The sequence below is a fragment of the Neofelis nebulosa genome, chromosome 7 (assembly GCF_028018385.1).
Source record: "Neofelis nebulosa isolate mNeoNeb1 chromosome 7, mNeoNeb1.pri, whole genome shotgun sequence".
NCBI classification, from domain to species: Eukaryota; Metazoa; Chordata; class Mammalia; order Carnivora; family Felidae; genus Neofelis; species Neofelis nebulosa.
Window position 1 is genome coordinate 85,847,901 of NC_080788.1, and position 27,441 is coordinate 85,875,341.

Consider the following 27,441-nt stretch of genomic DNA (forward strand, 5'->3'; position numbering starts at 1 on the left):
CTAATCAGCTTCAAATAAGACATTATAAACATAACATATTTTATATAAGCCTCATGGTAACCACAAAGGAAAATCCTGTAGTAGATACACAAAAAATTATGATAAAGGACTCAAACATACTACTCTAAAAAGTCTTTAGATCACAAATGAAGACACCCGTAGAGAAAGCAAAAAACAAACTATCTACAAAACAGAAAACAATGAAAAAATGGCATTAGTAAGTTTTTACCTCTCAATAATTACTTTAAATGTTAATGAATTAAATTTGCCAATCAAAAGACAGAATGGCTGAATAGATCAGAAAAAAAAAGTGAGTTCCAAATGATATGCTGCTTACAAGAGACTCATTTTAGCTTTACAGACAACACAACACAGAGTATGAAAATGAAGGGATGGAAAACAATATCTTAAGCAAATGGTAAAACAACAAAAAGAAGCAAAGGTTGCTATATTTGTAGACTGTGTGTTAAAAACGGTAAAAAAAAAAAAAAGTCACTACCATAAATGGGTCAATCCGTCAAGAAAAACAATTATAAATATTTATGCATCCAACACTGAAGCACCTAACTATATAAAGCAAATAGTAACAGTAAAGGGAAATAAACAGCAATACAGTAACAGCTGGGGACTTTAACACCCCACTCTCGACAATGAACAAATCATCCAGACAGGAAATCAAGCAAGAAAGTACATTTGAACAGTACTACAGACCAAACAGACTTAACAGATATATATAGAACATTCTGTTCAACAGTAGCAGAATATATATTCTTCTCAAGTGCACATTCATTCTTCTCAAGTGCACATGGAAAATTACAGGCCAACATGATCTAGGACAGATCATGTGCTGGAACACAAATCTCAACAAATTCAAGAAGATAGAAATCTTATATCATGTATCTTTTCCAAACACAAAGGAATTAAACTAGAAATCAATAAACAGGAGGAAAGCTGAAAAATTCACAAATACATGGAAACTAAATGACACACTCCTAAACAACCAATGGGTCAAAAAAGAAATCAACAGGGAAATTAAAAATATCTTGAGACAAACAAAAAAGGAAATACAACAAACCATAATTTATAGAATGCAGCAAAAGTAGTTTCAAGAGGGGAGTTTATAGTGATATATACATACATCAAGAAAAAAGAGAGGCGCCTGGATGGCTCAGTCAGTTGAGCGTCTGACTTGATTTTGGTGCAGGTCATGATCCCGGGGTCATGGGATTGAGCTCTGAGCTCCATGCTGGGTTCTGCGCTGAGCACAGAGCCTGCTTAAGATTCTCTCTTTCTCCCCCTCTGTCCCTCTCCCCTGTTTGTGCTCTCTCTCTAAAATAAAAAAAAAAAAAAGAAAAGAGATCTCAAATAAATAACCTAACTTTACACCTAAAGGAACTAGAAAAAGAAGAATAAACTAAGCCCAAAGTTAACAGAAGAAAGGAAACAAAAACTAGAGCAGAAATAAATGAAATAAAGAATAGGAAAACAGAAAAAATGATCAAAACCAAGAGCTGGTTCTTTGAAAATATAAACAAGATTGGAAAACCTTTAGCTGAATAAACCACAAAAAAGAGGACCTGAATGCATGTTATAAACAAAGAGGAGATATTACAACTGATACCGCAGAAATGCAAATGATCGTAAGAGATTATGATAAACAACTATATGCCAAACAACTGGACAACCTAAAAGAAATGGTAAGTTCCTAGAAATGTACAACCTATCAAGACTTAATTATCAAAGAACAGAAAGTCTAAACATGTAAGCAGATGGAAGCAGTAATCAAAAACCTTCCAACGAAGAAAAGCCCTGTACCAGATGGTTTCACTGTGAATTCTACTCAACAATTAAAGAAATAATACCAATCCTTCTCAAACTCTTCCACAAAAGTGAAAGGGAGGGAATACTTCCAAATTCATTTTATCAGGAGAGCATTACCTTGATACCCAAGCTTGTTAAGAATACTATAAGAAAAGAATATTACAGGCCAACATCTCATGAGTTCAGATGCAAAAATTCTCAACAAAATACTAGCAAATAGAATTCAACAGTACATTAAAGGATCAAACAACATGATAAAGTAAGATTCATCCTTTGGATGCCAGGATGGTTCAACACATGCAAATCAATAGATGTAATACATCACATTAACAGAATAAAAGATAAAATTCACACAATCATCCCCATAGATGCAGCTAAAGAATTTGACAAAATTCAATATCCATTCATGACAAACACTCTCAATAAACTGGACAGAGTAGGAATGCACCTTAACATAATTAAGGCCTTATCTGACAAGCTCACAGCTAACATCATACAGAGAAAAACTGAAAGATTTTTTCCTAAGAACAGGAACAGATCAGGGTGCCCACTCTCATCACTCTTACTCAATATAGTACTGGAAGTCCTCGTCAGAGCAATCAAGCAAGAAAAAGAAATAGAAAGCATCTGAATTGGAAAGAAAGTAATACAATTATCTCCTTTTGTAGATGACATGACCTTATAAGAAAATCCAGGGGCGCCTGGGTGGCGCAGTCGGTTAAGCGTCCGACTTCAGCCAGGTCACGATCTCGCGGTCCGTGAGTTCGAGCCCCGCGTCAGGCTCTGGGCTGATGGCTCGGAGCCTGGAGCCTGTTTCCGATTCTGTGTCTCCCTCTCTCTCTGCCCCTCCCCCGTTCATGCTCTGTCTCTCTCTGTCCAAAAATAAATAAAAAAAAAACAAAAAACAAAAAAAAAACGTTGAAAAAAAAAGAAAATCCAGAAGACTGCATAAAAAAACTGTTAGAACTAGTAAACAAATTCAATAAAAATGTAGGACACAAAAGTCAGTCATTTTTCTATATACTAACATTGAATTATCTGCCAAAGAAATAAAGAAAATCTCATTTATAATAGCATCCAAAAAATTTACTTAGGAAAAAATTTAACCAAGATAAAAGATTTTCATAATGTAAACTTTAAGACATTGATGAAAGATACTGAAGAAACAAATAAAGAGAAAGATAACCTGTGGTTCATGGATTAGTATTAAAATGTTCATTTGATCCAAAGTAATCTACTGATTCACTGTAATCCTTATCAACCCAATGGCATTTTTCACAGAAACAGAAAAACTATACTAAAATTCATAATGGAATCACAAAAGACCCAAGAGAGTCAAAGCAATTCTAAGAATAACAAAGCTAGAGGCATCACACTTACTGATTACAAATTATATTACAACACTATAGTCATCAAATTGTATTGTAATAAAAACAAAGATCAATGGAACAGAACTGACAACCCAGAGATAAACCGATGCATAAATAGTCAACTAATATTTGACAAGGGATCCAAGAATACTCAATGGAGAAAAGATAGTCTCTTCAATAAATGGTATGGAGAAAAACAGATATTCACATGCAAAAGAATGAAACTGGACTCCTACCTTATACCACTCACAAAAACTAACATGAAATGGATCAAAGACTTAACATAAAACTCCTAGAAGAAAAATAGAAGGTAAGCTCTTTGACATTGGTCTTGGCAGTGATTTTTTTTAGATATGAAAGCACAAGCAACAAAACCAAAACTCCAAACCAAAACCAACACAAACAAGTGGGACTATGTCAAACTAAACAGCTTCTGCATAGCAGAACAGATGATAAACAAAATGGAAAGGGAACCTATGAAATGGAAGAAAATATCTGCGAATTATATATATATGTATCTGATAATGGGTTAGTATTCAAAATATTAGTAACTCATACAATTCAACAGTAATAAAACAAGTAATACAATTAAAGTGGGCAAAAAAAGAAAAGAGGACCTAAGAAAAATGGCCAAGGACTCAAAGAGATATTTTTCAAAGGGGATATTCAAATAGCCAACAGGTACATGAAAAGGTGTCCAGCATCACTAATTATTGGGGAACTGCAAATCAAAACCACAGGGAGATACCACCTCACAACTGTTAGAATAGCTATCATCAAAAAGACAAGAGATAACAAGTACTGGCAAAGATGTACAAAAGAGACAACCCTTGTACACTGTTGGTGGGAATGTAAATTGATGCAGCCATTATGGAAAACAGTATGGAGGTTCTTCAAAAAATTAAAAACAGAACTACTCCATAATCCAGCAATCCCACTTCTGGGTATATATCCAAAGGAAACAAAATTACTCTCTTGAAGAGAAATCTGCATCCCCATGTTCACTGCAGCATTATTTATAATAGCCAACGTGTGAAAAACCACCTGTCCATCAACAGATGAATGGATTAAGAAAATGTGGTATACATGCACAGTTGACCCATGAACAACAGGGGTTTGAACTGTGTGGGTCCACTTATAAACAAAAATTTTTCAACAAATACAGTGCAGTGCTATAGATATATTTTCTCTTCCTTATGATTTTCTCAGTTAACATTTTTCCTATAGCTTAAAGAGTACAATATATAACACATACAACATATAACACATATGTCAGTTGACTGTTTATGCTATCAGTAAAGCTTCTGGTCATGGGGATGGGGTAAGGGGCAAAATTGGTGAAGGTGGTCAAAGGGCATAAACTTCCAGTTGTAAGATGAATTCGGGGGAAGTAATGTACAGCATGCTAACTATAGTTAACAGTACTGTACTATATATTTAAAGGTTGCTAAGAGAGAGGGTTTTTTAAAGTTTTCATTACAAAAAATAATTGTAACATGTAACTAAAATAGATGTGTTAACTAACCTTATTGTGGTAATCGTTTTGCAATATGTATATTTATAAATCATTATGTTTAAACCATAAACTACCAAAATGTTGTATGTCAATTCTATCTCAATAAAGCCAGGTTGGAAAAACTCTGAAGGAATAATATGGGAATACATAATTTAATTAATTTTTTAAAAAGAGAAAAAAAAAGTCCAACAAAAATAAAAGGAGAAAAGGAATAGGACAGAATTATGATACTATTACCTGCTAGTATGCGTTTTGAAAGTCTCAATGAAAAAGAGTTTTGTAAAAAACCAAAAAGATAAAATAAATTGAAAATGACCCAAGAGCTAAAAGAAAACCCAGAGACTAATAACGAGACAAATGGGAAGAATTAGAAATTTTACTAATTGTTCTAAATTTTCAAACAACAGATAATATTCATTTCATGAACCTGGCTATAGCCTTAATTCTAAAAACATAATAAGAACAGATAAAAATTTAAATATAGAATATGCTTAGAAATGGACTATACACTAATTCAAAATGAAAATCTAGTATATTTAACACAGCAGGAAGTCAAATGACCCAGTAGGGTTTATCCCAAGAATGCAAGAATTACTTAGTATTATCAATGCAGTGGTTTTAAAGTACATCAACTAGTTAAGAAAGCAAAACTATATGAAAATTTGAATAGATGCTGAAAAAGATTCCTTTAACAGGATGTCCACTCTCTCTTACAATAACTACTGAACACTGTAGTGCAAGTTCTAGTCAATGTAATATAACATGATATAAACAAAAACAGGCATAACTCTTAGAAAAGAGATTATTTGTAGATAATTATATACCTAGACAGATCCTAAGACTGAGATAACTATAAAATGTTTAAAATAAATAAAAGAATTCACTAAAGTATCTGGATAGCAAAATATAACGGGAAATAAATTCTATTTAGAATAGTATCACAGCAGGGGCGCCTGGGTGGCTCAGTTGGTTAAGTGGCTGACTTCAGCTCAGGTCATGATCTCGCGGTCTGTGAGTTCAAGCCCTGCATTGGGTTCTGTACTGACAGCTCAGAGCCTGGAGCCTGCGTCAGATTCTGTGTCTCCCTCTCTCTCTGCTCCTGCCCTGCTTGTGCTCTATCTCTCTCTGTCTCTCAAAAATAAACAAATGTTAAAAAAAATTTTAGAATAGCATCACAGCAATAAAATAACCCTAAAAGTAATGTCTGGGCCCCAGAATAAATGAAAAACATGCCATGATTACTAATGGGAAGAATGATAACAAATGTGCTTATTCTTTCTATATGAAAGTTTTATTGCATATCAAAGCAAAATATCAATGGGATTTTTTTCTGGAAAACAACAGCCTAATTCTAACATGTATCTAGAAAAATAAACAGGTAAAAATATCTAAGAAAAGAAGAATATGTATGAGGAGGGTGAGGAAGAAGACTGGGCCTATCAGATATTAAAATATAAAGCTACAATAAGTGAAACACTAGCATCTGCACAAAATTCATAGAAAAATCAAAAGAAATGAACAGATAGTTTTGAAATACACAGCTTACTATTTGATAAAGGAAACATTAAATCAATGGGAAAGGTATACATTACCAACAAATTACAAAGAAAGACTATTCTCCAATATTCATTTCTTACTGCATAAACTAAAACGTATTCCAGAAGAAATAAAGAATTAAATGTAAAATAATTACCACTTCAACAAGTAACTATGGATCTAGAAGGAAATATAATAGAATGTTTAATTGATTTCAAGACAGAATTAATTCTTGAAGTATGATTAAACAATTGAAAAAAATCCAAAGAAAAAAGACTGAGAGACATAATTACATACAAATGAAAAACCTGTATGTTAAACAATGTGAAATTGTTGAAAACTGATAGCCAAACAACTAATTGGGAAAACTCCCACAATAAGTACGAAAGTTAATCCTTATATAACCATATATGTAAGAGAGCTCTTACAGGTTAGAAAAATTCCACTTTAAATAGAAAAAGGACACTAAGAGGGAATTGGAAAAGAGTAAAATTTGTTACAAATACATGAAAAATATTAACTTTGTTACTAATAAAGAACTATAAATTAAAGAGATACCATGACCTGCCTCTCAAGCTAGGAAAGATTTAGAAATGTGATTAACACCTTGTGTTGGCCAAGTAGAATTTCTATAAGTATTCTTATACAGTGTTGGTAGGAGTAGAAATTAGTACTTAGTGAAAGGTGGTTTTGCAATATATATGACCTGAAGTAAGTTCTTATGCTTTGATGTAATAATTCTATTTCTAGAAATCTATCCTAGGGCATGATACTAAAAACAACTTAAATGTCCAATAATCACAGAACTTGGCACCATAAAAAATTATTTTTGAAAAATATCAAAATGGCTGAGGAAAATGCTCACAATATGATAAAGTTCCTTTTAAAAAATGTTTATTTATTTATTTTGAGAGGCTGGGGGTAGGGGCAGAGGGCAAGAATCCCAAGCAGGCTCCATGCTCAGCAAGGAGCCTGACGCAGGGCTTTATCTCATGACTGTGAGATCATGACCTGCACCGAAATCAAGAATTGGATACTTAATGGACTGAGCCACCCAGGCACCCCAATGATAAAGTCCTTTTTAAAAGATAACTTACTAGGTACATATATATTACTGTGATTCCAGTTTTTTAAAGCAAACAAATCAAATGTATGTCTATCAAAAAAGAGAAAAATTACATAAACAAGTGTTAAGAATAGTGTTATAAATACAGTAAAACCTTGGTTTGTGATAATTTGTTCTGGAAACATGCTTGCAATCCAAAGCACTCATATATTAAAGCCAATTTCAAGAACCACTGGCTCATTTATCAAGTTAAAATTTATTAGAAATGTTTGCTCATCTTGTGGAACACTCAAAGAACAAGTTACTTGCAATCCAAGGCTTTACTGGTAGATTGTTTATTTTTCTATTGTATATTTTCTATAATAACCAGAGAAATGAAACATTATTTTTAAAAGATTATTCTTTTTTTTTTTTTAAATTTTTTTTTTTCAACATTTTTTATTTATTTTTGGGACAGAGAGAGACAGAGCATGAACGGGGGAGGGGCAGAGAGAGAGGGAGACACAGAATCAGAAACAGGCTCCAGGCTCCGAGCCATCAGCCCAGAGCCTGACGCGGGGCTCGAACTCACGGACCGCGAGATCGTGACCTGGCTGAAGTCGGACGCTTAACCGACTGCGCCACCCAGGCGCCCCTTAAAAGATTATTCTAAGAAAAGCCAAGAACAACAAAAACCAAAGAACTGAGTAAAGATTCTATTTTCTCATAAAATTTGGTAGTAAAAGGCATAAAAAAGATAGACTGTAGCTTCAAAGGATGGTAACTGAGAAGTTTTGTTTAAAGGAAGGTAACAGGTGTGTTGATGGTAAAGGGTAAGTAGAAATACAAGATAAAGATGGGATAACTTTTTGAAGATCCTAGAGCAGTCAGAGAAGGTAGTAAGTAGAAGTACAGATGGGGGAAAAAAGGCTTTTCTGAAACTGAAGGTGAGCAAGAAAAGATGGCTCAATACAGAAATTTTAAAGCGAGGGGCGCCTGGGTGGCTCAGTCGGTTAAGTGTCCAATTTTTGCTCAGGTCATGATCTCAGGGTTGGCGGGTTGGAGCCCCGCCTCAGACTCTACTGACAACTCAAGAGCCTGGAGCCTGCTTCAGATTCTGTCTCTCTGTCAAAAATAAACAGATTTTTTAAAAAAAGGAATTTTAAAGAGAGGAAATTATAAGTCAGAGTTGTTTGATATGGGAAAGGAATGAATTATCTTTACTATGCATTCCTATAGAATAATGATGGCATGAGGTTGGCTTGATTCAAATTAGTTCCTCAATCGTCAGAATCACTGAATTTAATTTATGAGATGTGACTAATGTGTGTTAAAATGTGAATGTGTGGAGGAAGAAGAAAGGTTAGGAACTATTGTTCTACCAGACTTTTATATAAGAGGTCAAACATTTAAACTGAATCCTTAATGAGGTTAGAATAGAGATGATCATTTGACTATAAAGAAGGGCTTAAAAAACAAAGAAGCGGTTTATAATAATTACTCTGAGAAACAAGGTAAGAAGTAAACAAGGGATAAGAAATTTGCTGAACAGTAGAGAAGGTATTGATAAAGTTAAGGAGCATGAATCTACACTAACTCCTATATCACAATGGTTTGATCATTTTCTCTAGTAATATACCTCTGCCTAGGAGTAGAGAAAGTAGATGTTAAGAATGATTCCAATTGGAGAACTGATTGGAATTAATATATATATTGATTATCTACATACCTACATATATAAACTTAAATGGAAAAGTAGTTTTGAAAATGCCAGAAATGGTATTTTTATAGTTGACAATGTGCAAATTAGCTGGACAGGGCAAGTGAAATCAGAGGTTGGTGGCAGACTGACCGTGGAAACAAGAAAAAGCAAAAAACTGGAAACATGAAAGTACAAAACAGCAGCTGACAAAGATGTGAGAGAGTGAGAAATGGATGTTAAGTAGGTTGTGGATTGGAGATCTCAGAAATACAGGCATTCTGAGTAATGGTAACATTCAAAGCATCGCTTTATTAATGTGTTTCTAGTTATACTGCCCCAAAGCACTTACTCATAAATTTTATTTTTTGAGTCTAGAAAAGAAAGTAGCACATATACATGTCAACCTTATAGGAATTCCAGTTAATTGATATTCTGCAATTTCTAGCACTGGTTTCCCAGAAATCTTGTCCATATACATCCCATATGCATCAAGAACCTAGATACCATTAAAATAATGATGTAAGAGTTTTACATATCAAAACCTACATGTAAATGGGTACATAATCCAAGAGCTTAATCAGAAATCAGATTTATAGCAATAACCTACATCCATCTTTGTTCCATTAATATGTTTAGTATGTACTAGCTTGTATTCACCAGTCATTTCACTTGAGACCTCTGAGACTAATCAAAAAGGGTATGCTTGGAATATCTACATACAGGAAAACCAAAGGACATTTTATAGCTTCAATTAGATTTCTGCAATCAAAAGAATTCTGAAATGCATAAAAAAGGGTAAACAATTCCGAGATACCAAATACTTTAACATAGCCCTGAACTTTCTTCAAAAAGCTTATTACTGAAAGGTATAAATAAATGAAATGTAGTTCTTCTCAGAAAGTTAGAAATCAACAATACAGTATTATTCACACATAAAGAGAAATAGCTGACAGTTGCTAGCTATAAATTTGAAGGTTCTCCAACAACTTACCACTGTCTGGAATCCAAGTTCCTAAGTTCTCTCAGTAGTTTCTCATTTTTCTTCAGGAGATGAAAGCTCCTCCTAAACAGAGAGATTTATAAACATTTTCATCACCTTTGCAGTGAACAACATGACAGTCCCGGAAATACTTTCCACTCTACTCATGCAACTCTTAAACACTTTTCTTGCCTTTTCATACTTCTAACACAAAGGAGAACAGACCCTAAAAGAAATGTAAAGAATATAGGTCATTATTTCTACTTAGGCCTTCACAGATTTCTGTTAGTGGATCATTATCTATTGGTCACTTCAATTTTTCCTTGCAGAAGCTTATAAAGCTCATATCCAGAAAAATGGACAAAAATATTTGTAGGTTCCTTAAGAGTTCCCTAAAAATATGTAAGAAAGCTGTTCCTAATGAGAAATAAAATACTCACAAAATCTAAATCATTACCAAGTAAGCATATGGATTACCAAGTAATCCAGATGGAATTTGCTTTGCTTTCTTGTTTTACCTTATGGGTATTTTTTACACTATGAAGCAATGTAGAAATTTCACCAAATAGGTTCTATAGGTGCTAAATATGTACAAATTATATACATCAAATCAATGTTTGCTGTGGCAAAATATAGCTTCCCACCTTTATTTTTTTTAAGAGACAGAATATGGACCATCCTATAGTAAAAGAGAATAGAGTGCACTCCTGTGAGTGGCAATTACCTACGTTTGGATATACCATCAGACAAATTGTGTTCCTGACAAAATGCCTTTCCCATAAGGTAGAGGATACTCCCTTCTAACAAATGGAAGGATTTAAATTAAGTAAGATTATAAACACTGGTCAATCAAGTAGAACTCCATTTCAATGCTTCACCTGCATTTAAATTACTCTTAAGATTTATTCATCCAGTGATACTTGAGCTCCCCTCTTACTGCAAATTGAACAAAAACAATACATTAAACAATGCTGCTTCTTCCACTTCCCTACAGCTTTTAGTATCAGAAATTTTAAAAATCAAATGTACAGTAATGCTTTACACTAGTGTACAATTTTGGCACTTTATGTACATTATCTAATTTAATTCTCATATTTATGTGAGATGAGAGTTATTTCCTCAACTTATAGTCTGAAGCTTAAAGATTAAATGACCTAATCTGGTTCTTCTGATTTAAATCTAATGCCTTTTCATTTAACTCTTACATGAATACTTTGTGTTTATTCCAAGTTTTTAACATGGTTTTTTACAATATATGTAAGAAAACAAAATTTTAAAAAATGGAATAAAGATTCTTTTCTTGATTTGATGCTAAATCTTGAGTTAATTTCTCTGATACAAACAAGAAAAGATCATACTGCTGTCACTCTAAAAAACCTGTTAGGCTGATGTGACATAAAAAGAAATATGTATTTCGGCTCCGCTCCCAGTTCCTGACACAGAACTCCTAAAACTCTCGTAATTTCCTGAGTGACAAAGGTGACAGGAACATCTTACATAGAGCGCCTAAATCCCTTGCAATTCCTTGGTAACAGAAACATCTTTGTTCTGATGAGGTGATGCTTGGTGGGCTCCTAGAAAACTTCAGGATAGGGCTTGGACATCAGAAAGCACAAACCATGATTAGGAGCTTGGAACTTCAGAGGCGGCTCAGTCGGTTAAGCATCCGACTCCTGGTTTCGGCTCAGGTCGTATCTCACGATTTGTGAGTTCGAGCCCCACATCGGGCTCTGTGCTGCTGGTACAAAGCCTGCTTGGGATTCTCTCTCTCCCTCTCTCTGCCCTTCCCCTGCTAGCACTCTGTCTCTCTCAAAATAAATAAATAAGCTTAAAAAAATAAAAATAAAAAGAAGCTTGGAACTTTCAGCCTCCCTATGGGGAAGGGAGAATGGTAATAATTAATCATACCTATATGAAGAGGTCTCCATAACAATCCCTACACTATGAGGTTCAAAGAGCTTCCCAGTTAGTCAACTCAATTCAATGTGCTGGAAGGGTGGCAGACCCCAACTCCACAGGAACAGAAGCTCCTGCAACTTGGGATCCTTTCAGACTTCACCCTACATGCCTCTTCATCTCTATGTTCATCTGTACCTTTAACTAACCTTTATAATAAACCGCTAAATAGAAGTAAATGTTTAATGAGTCATTATAGTGAATTATCATTATAGGTGGTTATCTGATTTGTAGCTAGTTGGTCTTAAGTATGGACTTGCAACTTTTGTCTGAAGTGGGAGGCAGAACTTGTGGGTCTGAGCCCTTAATCTGTTTGTGCTGACTCCAGTTAGTGCTGGAACTGCCTAGTGTGGAAACCCCACGTTTGGTGTCAGAAGCGTTGTAAGAAAAAATAGTTTTTACTATCAGTTTACAAGAAGGTTGGAAAAATAAGATTTCTTTCAATTATATGAGCTATAATTTCTTTTTTTTTAATTTTTATTTTTTTTTATGATTTCTAAGTCATAGTTCTACTACTCATTATGAAAATGTTAATAGTTAATTTATTGAGTTTTATTTTTATTCCCTTGAATCCTGATCTGAAATCTGTCCAGTGGCCAAACAACTAATTGGCAGATAAAATTTAGTGAGGAAAAGAACAGAGACTAAAATGCTTGATCAAAAGATGAGTAAGATTAATGTTAAAAAAATTCTTTTATTCTTACCTTTTGTCCCAGGAGTTCATTCCCAATATGCTAAGAAGCAATCTGCAATAATAAAATGCTGACTGAGGCTTTTGAGGTGTTGGTTCATCTTGCTCCACAGCTTTCATGTTTAAGTCATTAAAGTGTTTCTCAACAAATTCTTTTTCCTCTGTATGCTGCTTAAGGATAGCATTAATAACATCATTTTCCTGTTTTTCAGAAATGCACACAGGTTGTGGAGCAGGAATATTAAGTGAAATTCCAGTTCTCTGTAAGCATTCAGGGCTAGTTATACCTAAATATTGCAAAAGCTCATCAAGAACATCTTCTTCATCTCTTATGGTATCCCAAGTTGGTACAGTTTCTCTAAATCCTCTTTTAAACTGGAGGGAAACCCCATCATTTACTGTTGTATCTTCTAAGCATTCATTAGATGTAGGAGGCTCTTCGACCTTCTCTTGACGAGATGATGAAAGTATGAGAGATGTAGGTTCTGACAAGCCACTCACAGGAGGTGGTCCATACAGGATGGCAGAATCCCAGGAATATTTTCCGGAGAGATCACGTACTATGATTCTGACATTTGAATTGGCTGATGCAAGGCCAGCTGATAAACCTCCTCCAGGTATACTCTCTTCTGATCTGATCTGGATACAGGACACTAAGGTTGTATTGTTCAACACAAAGAACTGGATATTTGGACTCTCAAAGAGTTCAGGAGAAAGTTCAGTACTTTCACTGTAATGATTGTCATGATTTTCACACACCTGACTTGTTAACATAGCAGGACCACCACTCATTGGATAATGGCCCAAGTGATTTACCAGATGTGTAATAACAGTGCGGGCGGCTATAGAGATTAATCCTTGTTGCATCTGAGTTTTCACTAGAAATAAGAAATATAAGTGAGTGGGGATACTGCTGCTTCCTAGGTAGGAAGTCATGTAACAATGAAATTTTTAGAAAACAAATGGAGATTTCATCACATTATCAAAATCATATTCAAATATTAGAGTAAATATTTTCAATTTAGATTCTGTTTTATAAGAATGATGGCAAAGAAGAAAACTCTTGATGAAGTTTTGTTAATTTTTTTAAAAAGCCCTTTTCAAAGTTTTGCTTATGGATTCACAATTTAAACTTAAGCCTTTATAAATAAATCACACTTTCTTTTTTTTAAAGCTTTATTTATTTATTTAGAGAGAGAGCGCGTGAGCAGACGAGGGGCAGAGAGAGGGCAAGAAGAATCCCAAGCAAGCTCCGTGCTATCAGTGCAAAGCCCAATGCCAGGCTCAAACTCACGAACTGTGAGATCATGACCTGAGCCGAAATCAAGAACTGGACGGTTAACCTACTGAGCCATCCAGGCACCCCTGTAAATCATACTTGCAAAGAAGGATCACAAGTCTTATAAATCACTTAAAATCACTCAGTACACAGATTAGAAAGCCAATGAAATCCAACTGATAAATTTCTTATCTCATGAGTAGATTCAGGGAAACTACATGCCTTAACATGGCATTTAATTATGGTTTTTATCAATGATGTAAAAGTTTCAGAAAAATAATCTTTTACTAAACTTTAGGAGTCAGGATCAATTTAAACAGTGAATCAACGTAACCAGTATATACCATGAAAACTTTCAGGGAAATCATATTTTATGGGCCTGCTTATGTATTGTATTTTTGTAAGATATTCTTTTGGGTCATTGTGGTCCCAGTTAGTTGGATGTCAGAAGCATTTTTTCCCCTTCCTTACGCACATTAGGGAAAGCAAATAGATAAGGAGCATATCCATAGCAAGGAGTAAAAAAAGAAAACAAAGAATACAGCACTCAAGGGCATGAAATGGCAGGACCTGAAGGAGAAGGAAGAGTGGGGGGAGAAGGAAGACAGAAAACAGAATAAAGGGAGGAAGGAAGAAGTGGAGAGAGACAATAACTTGGCAAAGCCCACTAGCCAAACACTGCCGGTGTGACTGCAAGCAGGTTGATGTGGAAGCCAATTCTAAAATGAGTGGTGTCGGGAAGTTGGGGACAGTCTTGATACTTTTCATCTACGAGGCAGGGGAAGAGTTGTCATTGGTAAGGAAGCACTCATCATTTATGTTAGAAGAGGATGTTTAGTTGTGTATTTGTATGTGTGTGTACATACAGTGTTGTCTTAGTTATAGACGTGATTACAGAATGATTGTGTCTCTATATTGTTCTACCATAGTCATAGAGTGATCTTGTCTGAACACTGTTTATATTCTGAAAGTTAATCATTTGGAAACACTATGGCCTATCTGCCAGAATAAATCTAGATTTGAGAATGTCCTGATGATCAAAGTATTATCTACATAAATTCTTTAGTTTTAAGTGTACTTTGTGATGCATTTTGGCAACTGTACAGAGTTGTATAACCACCAACATAATATGTAGCAAAATTCCGACATAAAAAAATAAATTATATTTTATGTAAATTGTATCTCAATAAACTCCACTTTAAAAAAAAGTTTATTGTTGAAAGTGCTGCTATAAACATTGGGTACAAGTGCCCCTATGCATCAGCACTCCTGTATCCCTTGGCCTAAATGTCCATCAACTGATGAATGGATAAAGAAATTGTGGTTTATATACACAATGGAATACTACTTGGCAATGAGAAAGAATGAAATATGGCCTTTTGTAGCAATGTGGATGGAACTGAAGTGTTATGCTAAGTGAAATAAGTCATACAGAGAAAGACAGATACCATATGTTTCACTCTTATGTGGATCCTGAGAAACTTAACAGAAGACCATGGGGGAAGGGAAGGAAAAAAAAAAAAAGTTAGAGAGGGAGAGAGCCAACCCATAAGAGACTCTTAAAAACTGAGAATAAACTGAGGGTTGATGGGGAGTGGGAGGGAGAGGAGGGTGGGTGATGGGTATTGAGGAGGGCACCTGTTGGGAGGAGCACTGGGTGTTGTATGGAAACCAATCTGACAATAAATTTCATATTAAAAAAAAGTTTGTAAGGACATTAACTTGTGCACTGCTCATGTGATGCTTAAAAAGAAGCAAGAGAAAAGAATAGTGTTATATTTTCAAGGCCATAGCCCTCACTGACTACAAGCAGAGATCAGCAAGAAACCAGCTGCTATGCCATTAATAGCAAAAACATCTTTTTCCATTATTCCAACTCTAAAAGAGAACTTTGGTTGACTTTGAAATGTTGGAGTATCAAAATTTTAATCTTCTTCCATTATCAATCATGTTTTATGACCACATACATGTATATATATGAATATTTTTCAGTTTACTTAAAAAGTTCCAATTATATTGAGTTGTTCTTCAATTATAAATACGCCTAGTTCTGAAAATCAGCTATTCAACACTAGATAACACTAAATGATTAACCTTAATTCAATCCTACATTTTTTCAAGACCATATGCAGGTCAAGTAAAAAGATATGTCATTGGATGAAAAAACAGAGAAGTGGCTTGAATGTAGTGTCTGCTTTCCCTTCCCCTCATTAAAACTTAGAATGTAATGAAAGTTCATGCTGTTGGGGACCTTACAGACAATTTAGCCAGTACTCATCATTTTGAACGTGAGGACAAGTGGGTACACAAGAGCTAAGAGATTGGTCTACCAAAGAACAGAGCTGGTCTTTTGCTTCCCAGTTCAGTGTTAGTTCCATCTTTACCACAACTCTAATTTCCGTATTTTTATCTTTTGTTAAAATGCCCTTTTCGGGGCGCCTGAGTCAGTTAAGGGTCTTGAGTCTTGAATTTGGCTCAGGTCATGATCTCATGGTTTGTGAGTTTGAGCCTCATGTCGGGCTCCGACCGACAGCCACGAGCTTGCTTGGGATTTCCTCTCTCTGCCCCTCCCCACTAGTGTTCTCGATTGCTCTCAAAATAAATAAACATTTTTAAAAAATGCCCTTTTCTTTTAGCAAATCACTGTGATATATGGAAACAATTCAACTTTTTTCCCCTGTATATAGTAACTTCAAAATAGTATTATTTAGCATACCTCAGTATCTATAAAGTCCAGATCAATTGAAAAGCTCATCTAACTAAGACCTAATCACATTTTAAATGGTAATAAAAGGGGTGTCTGGGTGGCTAAATTGTTTGAATGTCCGACTTCAGCTCAGGTCATAGTCTTGCGGTTCGTGAGTTTGAGCCCCATGTTGGGCTCTGTGCTGACAGTCTGGAGCCTGGAGCCTGCTCTGATTCTGTGTATTCCTCTCTCTCTGCCCCTCCCCTGCTTGTACTCTCTCCCTCCCAAAAATAAACAAACAGAAAAATTGTTATAAAAAATTGTAATTAAAGACATTACAAATTTTTTGATGTATGAAAAGAATTTTCTGTTCTTTCTTTGTCCTCTTTTTGAGTGATAAACTTAAATATATGACTTGTTCTAAGCAATGAATCTTTTTTGTAGAACATTTTTGAGAAGTGAAAGAATATAATTTAATAGAAACAGATCACAAAACAGAGAAAAATTCCTGACTTCGCCTCTGGCTTGATCTGTGATCTTAGAGAAATCACATGTAACACCTCAAACACCATTTTTCTTTAAGAATAATACAGATCTTTTTTTATAAAGATGAATTGAAAACTTGTATACAAAGTTGAATATAACAGAAGCAATATAAATCATTCAATTTTGAGAGCATTATAAGTATCACAGGTTTTATGAGTTCCTTTTTCAAACTTACTTATAAATAAACTGCAAGAATGAGCCAGCTCTCCCCAAAACAAAACCCTAGTCCTAGGTTCCTGTCCATCCTATACATCCTCTTCTCAAAGGAAGAGACAGTGGGAATGCAGTTCAAATGAACTCATTTACGAATCTGTCATAATTACTAACACTGAGAATACTTACAAACTATATTTAGATTTTAGATGTAGGTAACAGCATTTTCCTTCCTAAGCTGCTTCTCTAAATTCAGGATATATATAAATATGGAAGGATAAAAATCTCTCAATTTGTTAACTGGACAATTTTATTTAAAATTTTGAGTTATGAACTATGGAACATATGTATCTCTCCTCAAAATCAATTTAGATATAAAGAAAACATATGAAATTCTCTAATTTAGATATTCAAAATTAAATTCTAAATAACTAGCCTTGTGAGAAAATGTAACATGAAGATATCGATGCTTGTAAGGCTTTGTGTAACTAACATTCATTTAAATAAGTCTATTCAGGGTTGTCTTTTCAGATTGTCAGATTAAACAAACCCTACAGCATTTGCAGCAAACCCATAATTACAGATTATTACAGCATACAAAAGCAGCAAGACATAAAAAGCTGCTGCAATTCATTGCACTCTAATAGAACATGCAGAGGAAGTTAATTTTGGCAAATGCTTTAAATATTAGCTTTGCATAATATGTATAGGTGAAACTGTAATTAGGACAAAATGAATCCTTTGGAGCCTCCTTTCACTCTGACCCTGCAAATGATGTCTTTTTGCCAATAAGACTACTGCTATTTGACGAAAAGCCAACTTTACTACCTTGCTTTATTATTTAGTAAATTTAATAATTACACCTACTCCTGCCAATAGTCCTCAAATCAGACTCGTTCAATCTAATACTGAGCTTATTAGGGACACTCTATGTTTAGAAGTCTTTGGCCAAAAAAGTGCTTGAAGATGATGAAACATGCCTTAGACAAGGGCACAATGATTAGTCACTTTGCCATATTAAAAAAAAAAACAACGAACACAGCATGTTGTCACTATAGACCACAGGATCACCTGCTGTTGGCTTACAGCTGTTTCTAAAAGGTTCTGCATTAATCTGGTCCTTTATACCTTTAAGAAAGTCCAAAGGGAACAACCTAGCACATTTAGAGAACAATACTCCACAGAGTATTTGGTATCAATATAAAACTCATCTATTTAAATCTTTACCTTTGTGTCTTTTACTGTAACTGTTAATGGTACAGTAAATTTTGTCTGAAATACATTAAAAACTCCCTTTACATAAGTAAACTACCTGTTTCACTGTTTAACAAGTGTGCTATACTGCCCTCAGGCTTCATCATTTTACCCTTTTGAGAATAATGCAAAAAGTAACTAATCTTTTCAGATAATTTTGCTTTTAAGTAAAATAAACAGTTTTACTATACCAAATCTAAAGAATTAAATATATAAAGTTGTCTATGTATCAATTATGGTCTAAATTATTTTGCTATACTATGCTTCCCAGTATATCTCTACTATATCTGAGCTTCAATTTAAATCTTATATTCTTATTTCAGTTCTGTATACAGCTGACCCTTGAAAAATATGGGGGTTAGGGCACTGACCCCTCCATGCAGTGAAAAATCCACGTTTTAACTTTTTACTTCTCCCAAACTTAACTGCGAATAGCCCATTGTTCACAGAAAGCCTTACCAACAACATAAGCAGTTGATTAACACACATTTTGAATGTTTTTTTTGTATTGTATACTGTATTCTTATAATAAAGCTAAAGAAAAGAAAATCATAAACGAGAAAAAATATATTTATAGTAAAAAAAAAAAATCCATGTGTCAGTGGACCTGCACAGTTCAAACCCATACTGGTCAAGGGTCAACTGTATTTGTGTTTTAGAGAAACTATTAGCAATTTGTGACCAATCCCAAACCCTAGCCCTATTTCTTTGATGTGTAACTTCATATCTTTATTTGCATTCTATGTCACCAATCCATCATCATGGCCACATCTTAGATGTCTTGAACATTTGTAACTATTACACCTTTAAAAATCAAACTCGTCCAGGGCACCTGAGTGGCCCAGTCGGTTCAGTGTCCAACTCTTGGTTTCGGCTCACGTCATGATTTCACAGTTTGGGACACTGAGCCCCAAGTTGGGCTCTGTGCTGACAGTGTGGAGCCTGCTTGGGATTCTCTCTCTTCCCTCTTTGTCCCTATCCAATTTGTATACTTTTTCTCTCTCAAAATAAATACACTTAAAAAATTTTTTTTAAATTAAATAAAAATCAAACTCTCACTTAATAGCTTACTCTTTGACCACAATCACCTCATCTAGTAATTTTCCCATTCTGTTTTGTAGAGCCCTTGGAGAGGGCTGTCAGGAGATGGAGAGAATAGAGTTCAGTAGGACCCAAGGCCTCCACCCTGCTGCAGCTCTGCTTTTATCAGTTTTACAAAGTGGGCTTCCTTGTGAAATTTATTTGCAGGGGTTCCACTGCTTAAAAACTCATTTTAAAAACTACTGTCCTAACATACTGATGCTCTCAGTGATTCTCAACCTCGGCTGCATATTAACCACCCGCAAAGCCTTAAAAAATCCTATCAATCCCAAATCAATATATCAAAATCTCTATGGATGGGAAGAGAGCAGCAGTATTTCAATGTGCAACCAAGGCTGAGAATCACTGTTCTAACTTACTACCAACATTTACTTTCTGATTCAATGAATCACTCCATTTTCTTCCAACTTATTAGCCATTTCCTAGCATCAGTTCAACCCTCACCAAGCCTTGATTCCATGGCTAAACCATATACCAACATTCTGAAAACCACAGTACCCAGCTATTCTGCCACATCCACCTTACTGAATGCTGACTGGTGCAACTAAAACTTTGTAGTTTCCATTTTCTGTTGGACTCTCAATAACATCTGCTAATCCCCTTAATCTACTTCCATCTTCTTTTTCTTTCTGGGTCAGAATAAGGACTAATATTAGCATCTATACTTTCTTGCTCACTCTTCAGGAGCTTCACCCTACTAATGATCCCCTTCCCATCTTCCTTCTCAGTTTATAGAAGTTCAAGTCTCTTCATCCTTAGAAATCCTTTACCTCTGCTGAGAATTATTTTTTAGCTTACTTACTGTCTTATCATTTATCTTTCTTTTTTATACAGTCCAGCTTCTTTAAAGAGTACTTTTGACAAATGGCTCTATTTCTTTAACTCCTCTTTGCTCTTCAACCCACAGCCATCCACTTCTCCCTCCTACTTCTCTGCTGAAACTAAAGCAGACATATTTTTCAGTCTTTCTGCATCTGGCCTATCATTTAATACCATTACCCAATCTTTTAAATATCTTTCTCCTGTTTTTGTTTCTGAGAAATTATTCTCTCCCAGTTTTCCTTCCTTTCCAACTTTTTTTCTTCTCAGAATACACACATATGTGCGCGTGTTGTGTGTAGACAAATATAGATTCCTAACAAAGACCTTTCTGCTACGATTGAGATCTGCATATACAACAAACTGCCCATTAGCAGTCTTCATATGACTATCCGACATTCATCCCAAACTACACCATTTGCAATTATTGCACCTCCTCATTCTCCTTCCCAAACCTCTAGCCTTTCTCATATTCTTGGTCTACTTTGGGAGAGATCTAACCAATTTAGGCCTTTAGCAATTCTTGGTAGGCCTATTGCAACAGCTTCATGATTGGTTTCTCTGATCCTGGTTTAACTTTCCTAAAATCAATCTTTACCAGAGATCAGCAAACTTTTTCTGTAAGGGGCAGATAGTAAATATTTTCAGCTTTCTGGACCACATGATTTCGTTTGCAACTATTCAACACTACTGTTGTTGCACAAAAGCCGACACAATGATACATAAATGAAAGCATGGATGTGTCCCAATAAAACTTTATTTACAGAAACAGGTGGCAGGCATGGGCCATAATCTGCCAACTCCATAAAACACTGCTTTCAAACTGCTCTCAGTACTAATTTTCTCATGTATATAACCTTCTTAAAACCCTTCAATAATTTGCTGGGTTCCTCTAAACTACCTCTGTGTCTTAAATGTACTTTTATTTTTATACTCGTATTTAAAGGTTATTTATTTACATCTTTCTCTTATATCTGAAAGTAAACTCTCTGAATGTAGAAACAATGTGGCTTAAAAAAAAAAACGTTACTGAGTTCACTACCTACCAAGAACTGTACAAAGGGTTTTACACATATTATCTTATTCAGTACTCAAAACAACCACGAGGGAATAAATATTATCAGCCCTATTTTATAAATAAGGAAACACACATAGCCACTCAGCTAGTAAATGAGAGTCAAAATTCAATACCACATCTTTTAGACTCCAAAGCTAAATCTCTTATTCCATTATAGAAATCCTATGATGTATAAAGTAAAGTATCAAAAAAAACCTTACCACAATAACTTCACTAGAAGTATAAAGGGAGTGTCATCACATATAATCTTAGTAACTGTGTGTCTGAAGTTATTTTTTAAACTAAAAATGAACTTTGCTAGAATATACATGGTGAGATACAGAACTACAAAGTAAGATATACTCATCTCCATTATTTTTACTTATGGCCTCAAATCATACTTTGAGAAAATCCAAGAAATAATACTGTCCTAAAGTGAATTCCTTTTACCTTCTGTCACTGGCTGAAGTTTAGAAGATCGTTCCGAATCTGGAGAGTGAAGAGGTTCAGGCTCTTTCAGACTTTCCAAATGCATAAAAGGGTCATAATCTACAGATGCCAAGTCAGAGAGGCTCATTGGAAAATACCTTGGATTGCTAAAACACTGAGCTCCATATACACACCCATGTAATACCTGGAAGTATGAGGGAAAACAGTTTTCCTTTTCAGTGAAGATAAATAAATAAAGATAAATGGAGAAAAATGACAACTGGTAATACAAGAGCTTGAAAAATTTTTTAAATATTTTAAAACTCAGTTCTTCAATCAAGGTAAAATTTAATGCCTTTTAAAAACAAGAATGAGTAAATTTAACTAATGATTCTCACATTCCATAAGGATTTGACTCCTTTCAAAAATCTGCAGTAAAGCAGAAGTATCTTGTAGGAAGAAGTTTTAATTACTCTTAGGTAGTATAAGATAAATCTATGTTCTTAGAAAATATCTAGCTCTAAAAACAAAAATGTAATACCAAAAAATGTTATTTCTTTAGGTTTTAAAAACTGTCGTTACCAAATAAACAATAAAGCAAATAAGGTTACCTTATAAATGCAATTGAGGACAGATTTTTCTATTTTATCATTTTCTGCTCCTGTAGCATGGACTGGTTGGAGCAGTGTCTTTAGAGGTAAGGCCATGATCCAGTCCAGGAGGCACAGAAGTAAGGATACAACCAACTGTAACAACAACAAAAGAGATGATTATGACTGTAAACTCACAAAACAAGAGTTTTAATACATTTAACAGAAATTCACCAACTTATTTTTTGTCTTCCAAAATTTATTTCAGGAATAAAATCAACCCTAATTCTACTATGAATATTTACTTAGATCTGATTTGAAGATATTGTATATGAACATTATGGTGGGTTTCTTCCTCATATTTTAAAGCCAGCACAATGGAACTTTAAGTGTAATAAACAGGACGGCAAAAATTATTTAAAATTCCTATAAAACGCTGAGCCTAAAACAGAACAGACATCAATTAGCTTGACTTATTTAAAACTGTTCAAGGAATAGATCACAAATGAAAGGTTGAGTTCACATATATCAAAAATATTTCTACATTCCTTCTAAAGAACAAAAAGAACCAGTAAAACATAAAAAAACTGACATCCTCAATATAACCAGAAAACAGAACATCCAGACTTCAAATTATCTGTGAGTAGAAACTATCAGCAAGGGAGAGGTTCCGGAAGATGGCGGTGTAGGAGGACGCTGGGCTCACCGCGCGTCCTGCTGATCACTTAGATTCCACCTACACCTGCCTAAAGAACCCAGAAAACCGCCAGAGGATTAGCAGAACGGAGTCTCCGGAGCCAAGCGCAGACGAGAGGCCCACGGAAGAGGGTAGGAAGGGCGGCGAGGCGGTGCGCGCTCCACGGACTGGCGGGAGGGAGCCGGGGCGGAGGGGCGGCTCGCCGGCCAAGCAGAGCCCCCGAGTCGGGCTGGCAAAAGCGGAGGGGCCGGACGGACTGTGTTCCGACAGCAAGCGCGACTTAGCGTCTGGGAGGTCAGAAGTTAACAGCTCTGCTCGGAAAGCGGGAAGGCTGGAGGACAAAGGGAGGGAGAGCTGCTGAGCCCCCGGACAGACGGCAGAGCTCAGCTTGGCGGGGAACAAAGGCGCTCGCCAGCGCCATCTCCCTCGCCCATCCCCCAGCCAAAATCCCAAAGAGAACCAGTTCCTGCCAGGGAACTTGCTCGCTCCGAGCAAACACCCAACTCTGTGCTTCTGCAGAGTCAAACCTCCGGCAGCGGATCTGACTCCCTCCCGCTGCCACAGGGCCCCTCCTGAAGTGGATCACCTAAGGAGAAGCGAGCTAAGCCTGCCCCTCCTGCCCCCGTGCACCTTGCCTACCCACCCCAGCTAATACGCCAGATCCCCAGCACCACAAGCCTGGCAGTGTGCAAGTAGCCCAGACGGGACACACCACCCCACAGTGAATCCCGCCCCTAGGAGAGGGGAAGAGAAGGCACACACCAGTCTGACTGTGGCCCCAGCGGTGGGCTGGGGGCAGACATCAGGTCGGACTGCGGCCCCGCCCACCAACTCCAGTTATACACCACAGGACGGGGGAAGTGCCTTGCGGGTCCTCACCACTCCAGGGACTATCCAAAATGACCAAATGGAAGAATTCCCCTCAGAAGAATCTCCAGGAAATAACAACAGCTAATGAACTGATCAAAAAGGATTTAAATAATATAACAGAAAGTGAATTTAGAATAATAGTCATAAAATTAATCACTGGGCTTGAAAACAGTATACAGGACAGCAGACAATCTCTTGCCACAGAGATCAAGGGACTAAGGAACAGTCACGAGGAGCTGAAAAACGCTTTAAACGAAATGCAAAACAAAATGGAAACCACGACGGCTCGGATTGAAGAGGCAGAGGAGAGAATAGGTGAACTAGAAGATAAAGTTATGGAGAAAGAGGAAGCTGAAAGAAAGAGAGATAAAAAAATCCAGGAGTATGAGGGGAAAATTAGAGAACTAAGTGATACACTAAAAAGAAATAATATACGCATAATTGGTATCCCAGAGGAGGAAGAGAGAGGGAAAGGTGCTGAAGGGGTACTTGAAGAAATTATAGCTGAGAACTTCCCTGAACTGGGGAAGGAAAAAGGCATTGAAATCCAAGAGGCACAGAGAACTCCCTTCAGACGTAACTTGAATCGATCTTCTGCACGACATATCATAGTGAAACTGGCAAAATACAAGGATAAAGAGAAAATTCTGAAAGCAGCAAGGGATAAACGTGCCCTCACATATAAAGGGAGACCTATAAGACTCGTGACTGATCTCTCCTTTGAAATTTGGCAGGCCAGAAAGGCTTGGCACGATATCTTCAGTGTGCTAAACAGAAAAAATATGCAGCCGAGAATCCTTTATCCAGCAAGTCTGTCATTTAGAATAGAAGGAGAGATAAAGGTCTTCCCAAACACACAAAAACTGAAGGAATTTGTCACCACGAAACCAGCCCTCCAAGAGATCCTAAGGGGGATCCTGTGAGACAAAGTACCAGAGGCATCACTACAAGCATAAAACATACAGACATCACAATGACTCTAAACCCGTATCTTTCTATAATAACACTGAATGTAAATGGATTAAATGCGCCAACCAAAAGACATAGGGTATCAGAATGGATAAAAAAACAAGACCCATCTATTTGCTGTCTACAAGAGACTCATTTTAGATCTGAGGACACCTTTAGATTGAGAGTGAGGGGATGGAGAACTATTTATCATGCTACTGGAAGCCAAAAGAAAGCTGGAGTAGCCATACTTATATCAGACAAACTAGACTTTAAATTAAAGGCTGTAACAGGAGATGAAGAAGGGCATTATATAATAATTACAGGGTCTATCCATCAGGAAGAGCTAACAATTATAAATGTCTATGCGCCGAATACCGGAGCCCCCAGATATATAAAACAATTACTCATAAACATAAGCAACCTTATTGATAAGAATGTGGTCATTGCAGGGGACTTTAACACCCCACTTACAGAAATGGATAGATCATCTAGACACACAGTCAATAAAGAAACAAGGGCCCTGAATGATACATTGGATCAGATGGACTTGACAGATATATTTAGAACTCTGCATCCCAAAGCAACAGAATATACTTTCTTCTCGAGTGCACATGGAACATTCTCCAAGATAGATCATATACTGGGTCACAAAACAGCCCTTCATAAGTTTACAAGAATTGAAATTATACCATGCATACTTTCAGACCACAATGCTATGAAGCTTGAAATCAACCACAGGAAAAAGTCTGGAAAACCTCCAAAAGCATGGAGGTTAAAGAACACCCTACTAACGAATGAGTGGGTCAACCAGGCAATTAGAGAAGAAATTAAAAAATATATGGAAACAAACGAAAATGAAAATACAACAATCCAAACGCTTTGGGACGCAGCGAAGGCAGTCCTGAGAGGAAAATACATTGCAATCCAGGCCTATCTCAAGAAACAAGAAAAATCCCAAATACAAAATCTAACAGCACACCTAAAGGAAATAGAAGCAGAACAGCAAAGGCAGCCTAAACCCAGCAGAAGAAGAGAAATAATAAAGATCAGAGCAGAAATAAACAATATAGAATCTAAAAAAACGGTAGAGCAGATCAACGAAACCAAGAGTTGGTTTTTTGAAAAAATAAACAAAATTGACAAACCTCTAGCCAGGCTTCTCAAAAAGAAAAGGGAGATGACCCAAATAGATAAAATCATGAATGAAAATGGAATTATTACAACCAATCTCTCAGAGATACAAACAATTATCAGGGAATACTATGAGAAATTATATGCCAACAAATTGGACAACCTGGAAGAAATGGACAAATTCCTAAACAGCCACACTCTTCCAAAACTCAATCAGGAGGAAATAGAAAGCTTGAACAGACCCATAACCAGTGAAGAAATTGAATCGGTTATCAAAAATCTCCCAACAAATCAGAGTCCAGGACCAGATGGCTTCCCAGGGGAGTTCTACCAGACGTTTAAAGCAGAGATAATACCTATCCTTCTCAAGCTATTCCAAGAAATAGAAAGGGAAGGAAAACTTCCAGACTCATTCTATGAAGCCAGTATTACTTTGATTCCTAAACCAGACAGAGACCCAGTAAAAAAAGAGAACTACAGGCCAATATCTCTGATGAATATGGATGCAAAAATTCTCAATAAGATACTAGCAAATCGAATTCAACAGCATATAAAAAGAATTATTCACCATGATCAAGTGGGATTCATTCCTGGGATGCAGGGCTGGTTCAACGTTCGCAAATCGATCAACGTGATACATCACATTAACAAAAAAAAAGAGAAGAACCATATGATTCTGTCAATTGATGCAGAAAAGGCCTTTGACAAAATCCAGCACCCTTTCTTAATAAAAACCCTGGAGAAAGTTGGGATAGAAGGAACATACTTAAAGATCATAAAAGCCATTTATGAAAAGCCCACAGCTAACATCATCCTCAACGGGGAAAAACTGAGAGCTTTTTCCCTGAGATCAGGAACACGACAGGGATGCCCACTCTCACCGCTGCTGTTTAACATCGTGCTGGAAGTTCTAGCATCAGCAATCAGACAACAAAAGGAAATGAAAGGCATCAAAATTGGCAAAGATGAAGTCAAGCTTTCACTTTTTGCAGATGACATGATATTATACATGGAAAATCCAATAGACTCCACCAAAAGTCTGCTAGAACTGATACATGAATTCAGCAAAGTTGCAGGATACAAAATCAATGTACAGAAATCAGTTGCATTCTTATACACTAACAATGAAGCAACAGAAAGACAAATAAAGAAACTGATCCCATTCACAATTGCACCAAGAACCATAAAATACCTAGGAATAAATCTAACCGAAGATGTAAAAGATCTGTATGCTGAAAACTATAGAAAGCTTATGCAGGTAA

At 36.0% G+C, this 27,441-nt stretch overlaps 1 protein-coding gene across 7 annotated transcripts in view; it reads right to left on the reverse strand.

Annotated features, from left to right (window-relative positions):
* The window catches only part of RALGAPA1 (Ral GTPase activating protein catalytic subunit alpha 1), a 280,983-nt gene that overhangs the window by 80,342 nt on the left and 173,200 nt on the right, over positions 1–27,441 (reverse strand). For all 7 annotated transcript variants that reach the window (XR_009264389.1, XM_058738826.1, XM_058738825.1 and 4 more), the window contains 4 exons: positions 22,552–22,686; positions 21,962–22,145; positions 12,630–13,494; positions 9,982–10,053 (listed from right to left, as the gene is read on the reverse strand). Coding sequence is in view for 6 of the 7 variants with exons in the window: in XM_058738826.1 (XP_058594809.1) it covers positions 9,982–10,053; positions 12,630–13,494; positions 21,962–22,145; positions 22,552–22,686 (1,256 nt within the window). In the remaining variant the exon portion in view is untranslated. The remainder of the gene's footprint in view (positions 1–9,981; positions 10,054–12,629; positions 13,495–21,961; positions 22,146–22,551; positions 22,687–27,441) is intronic.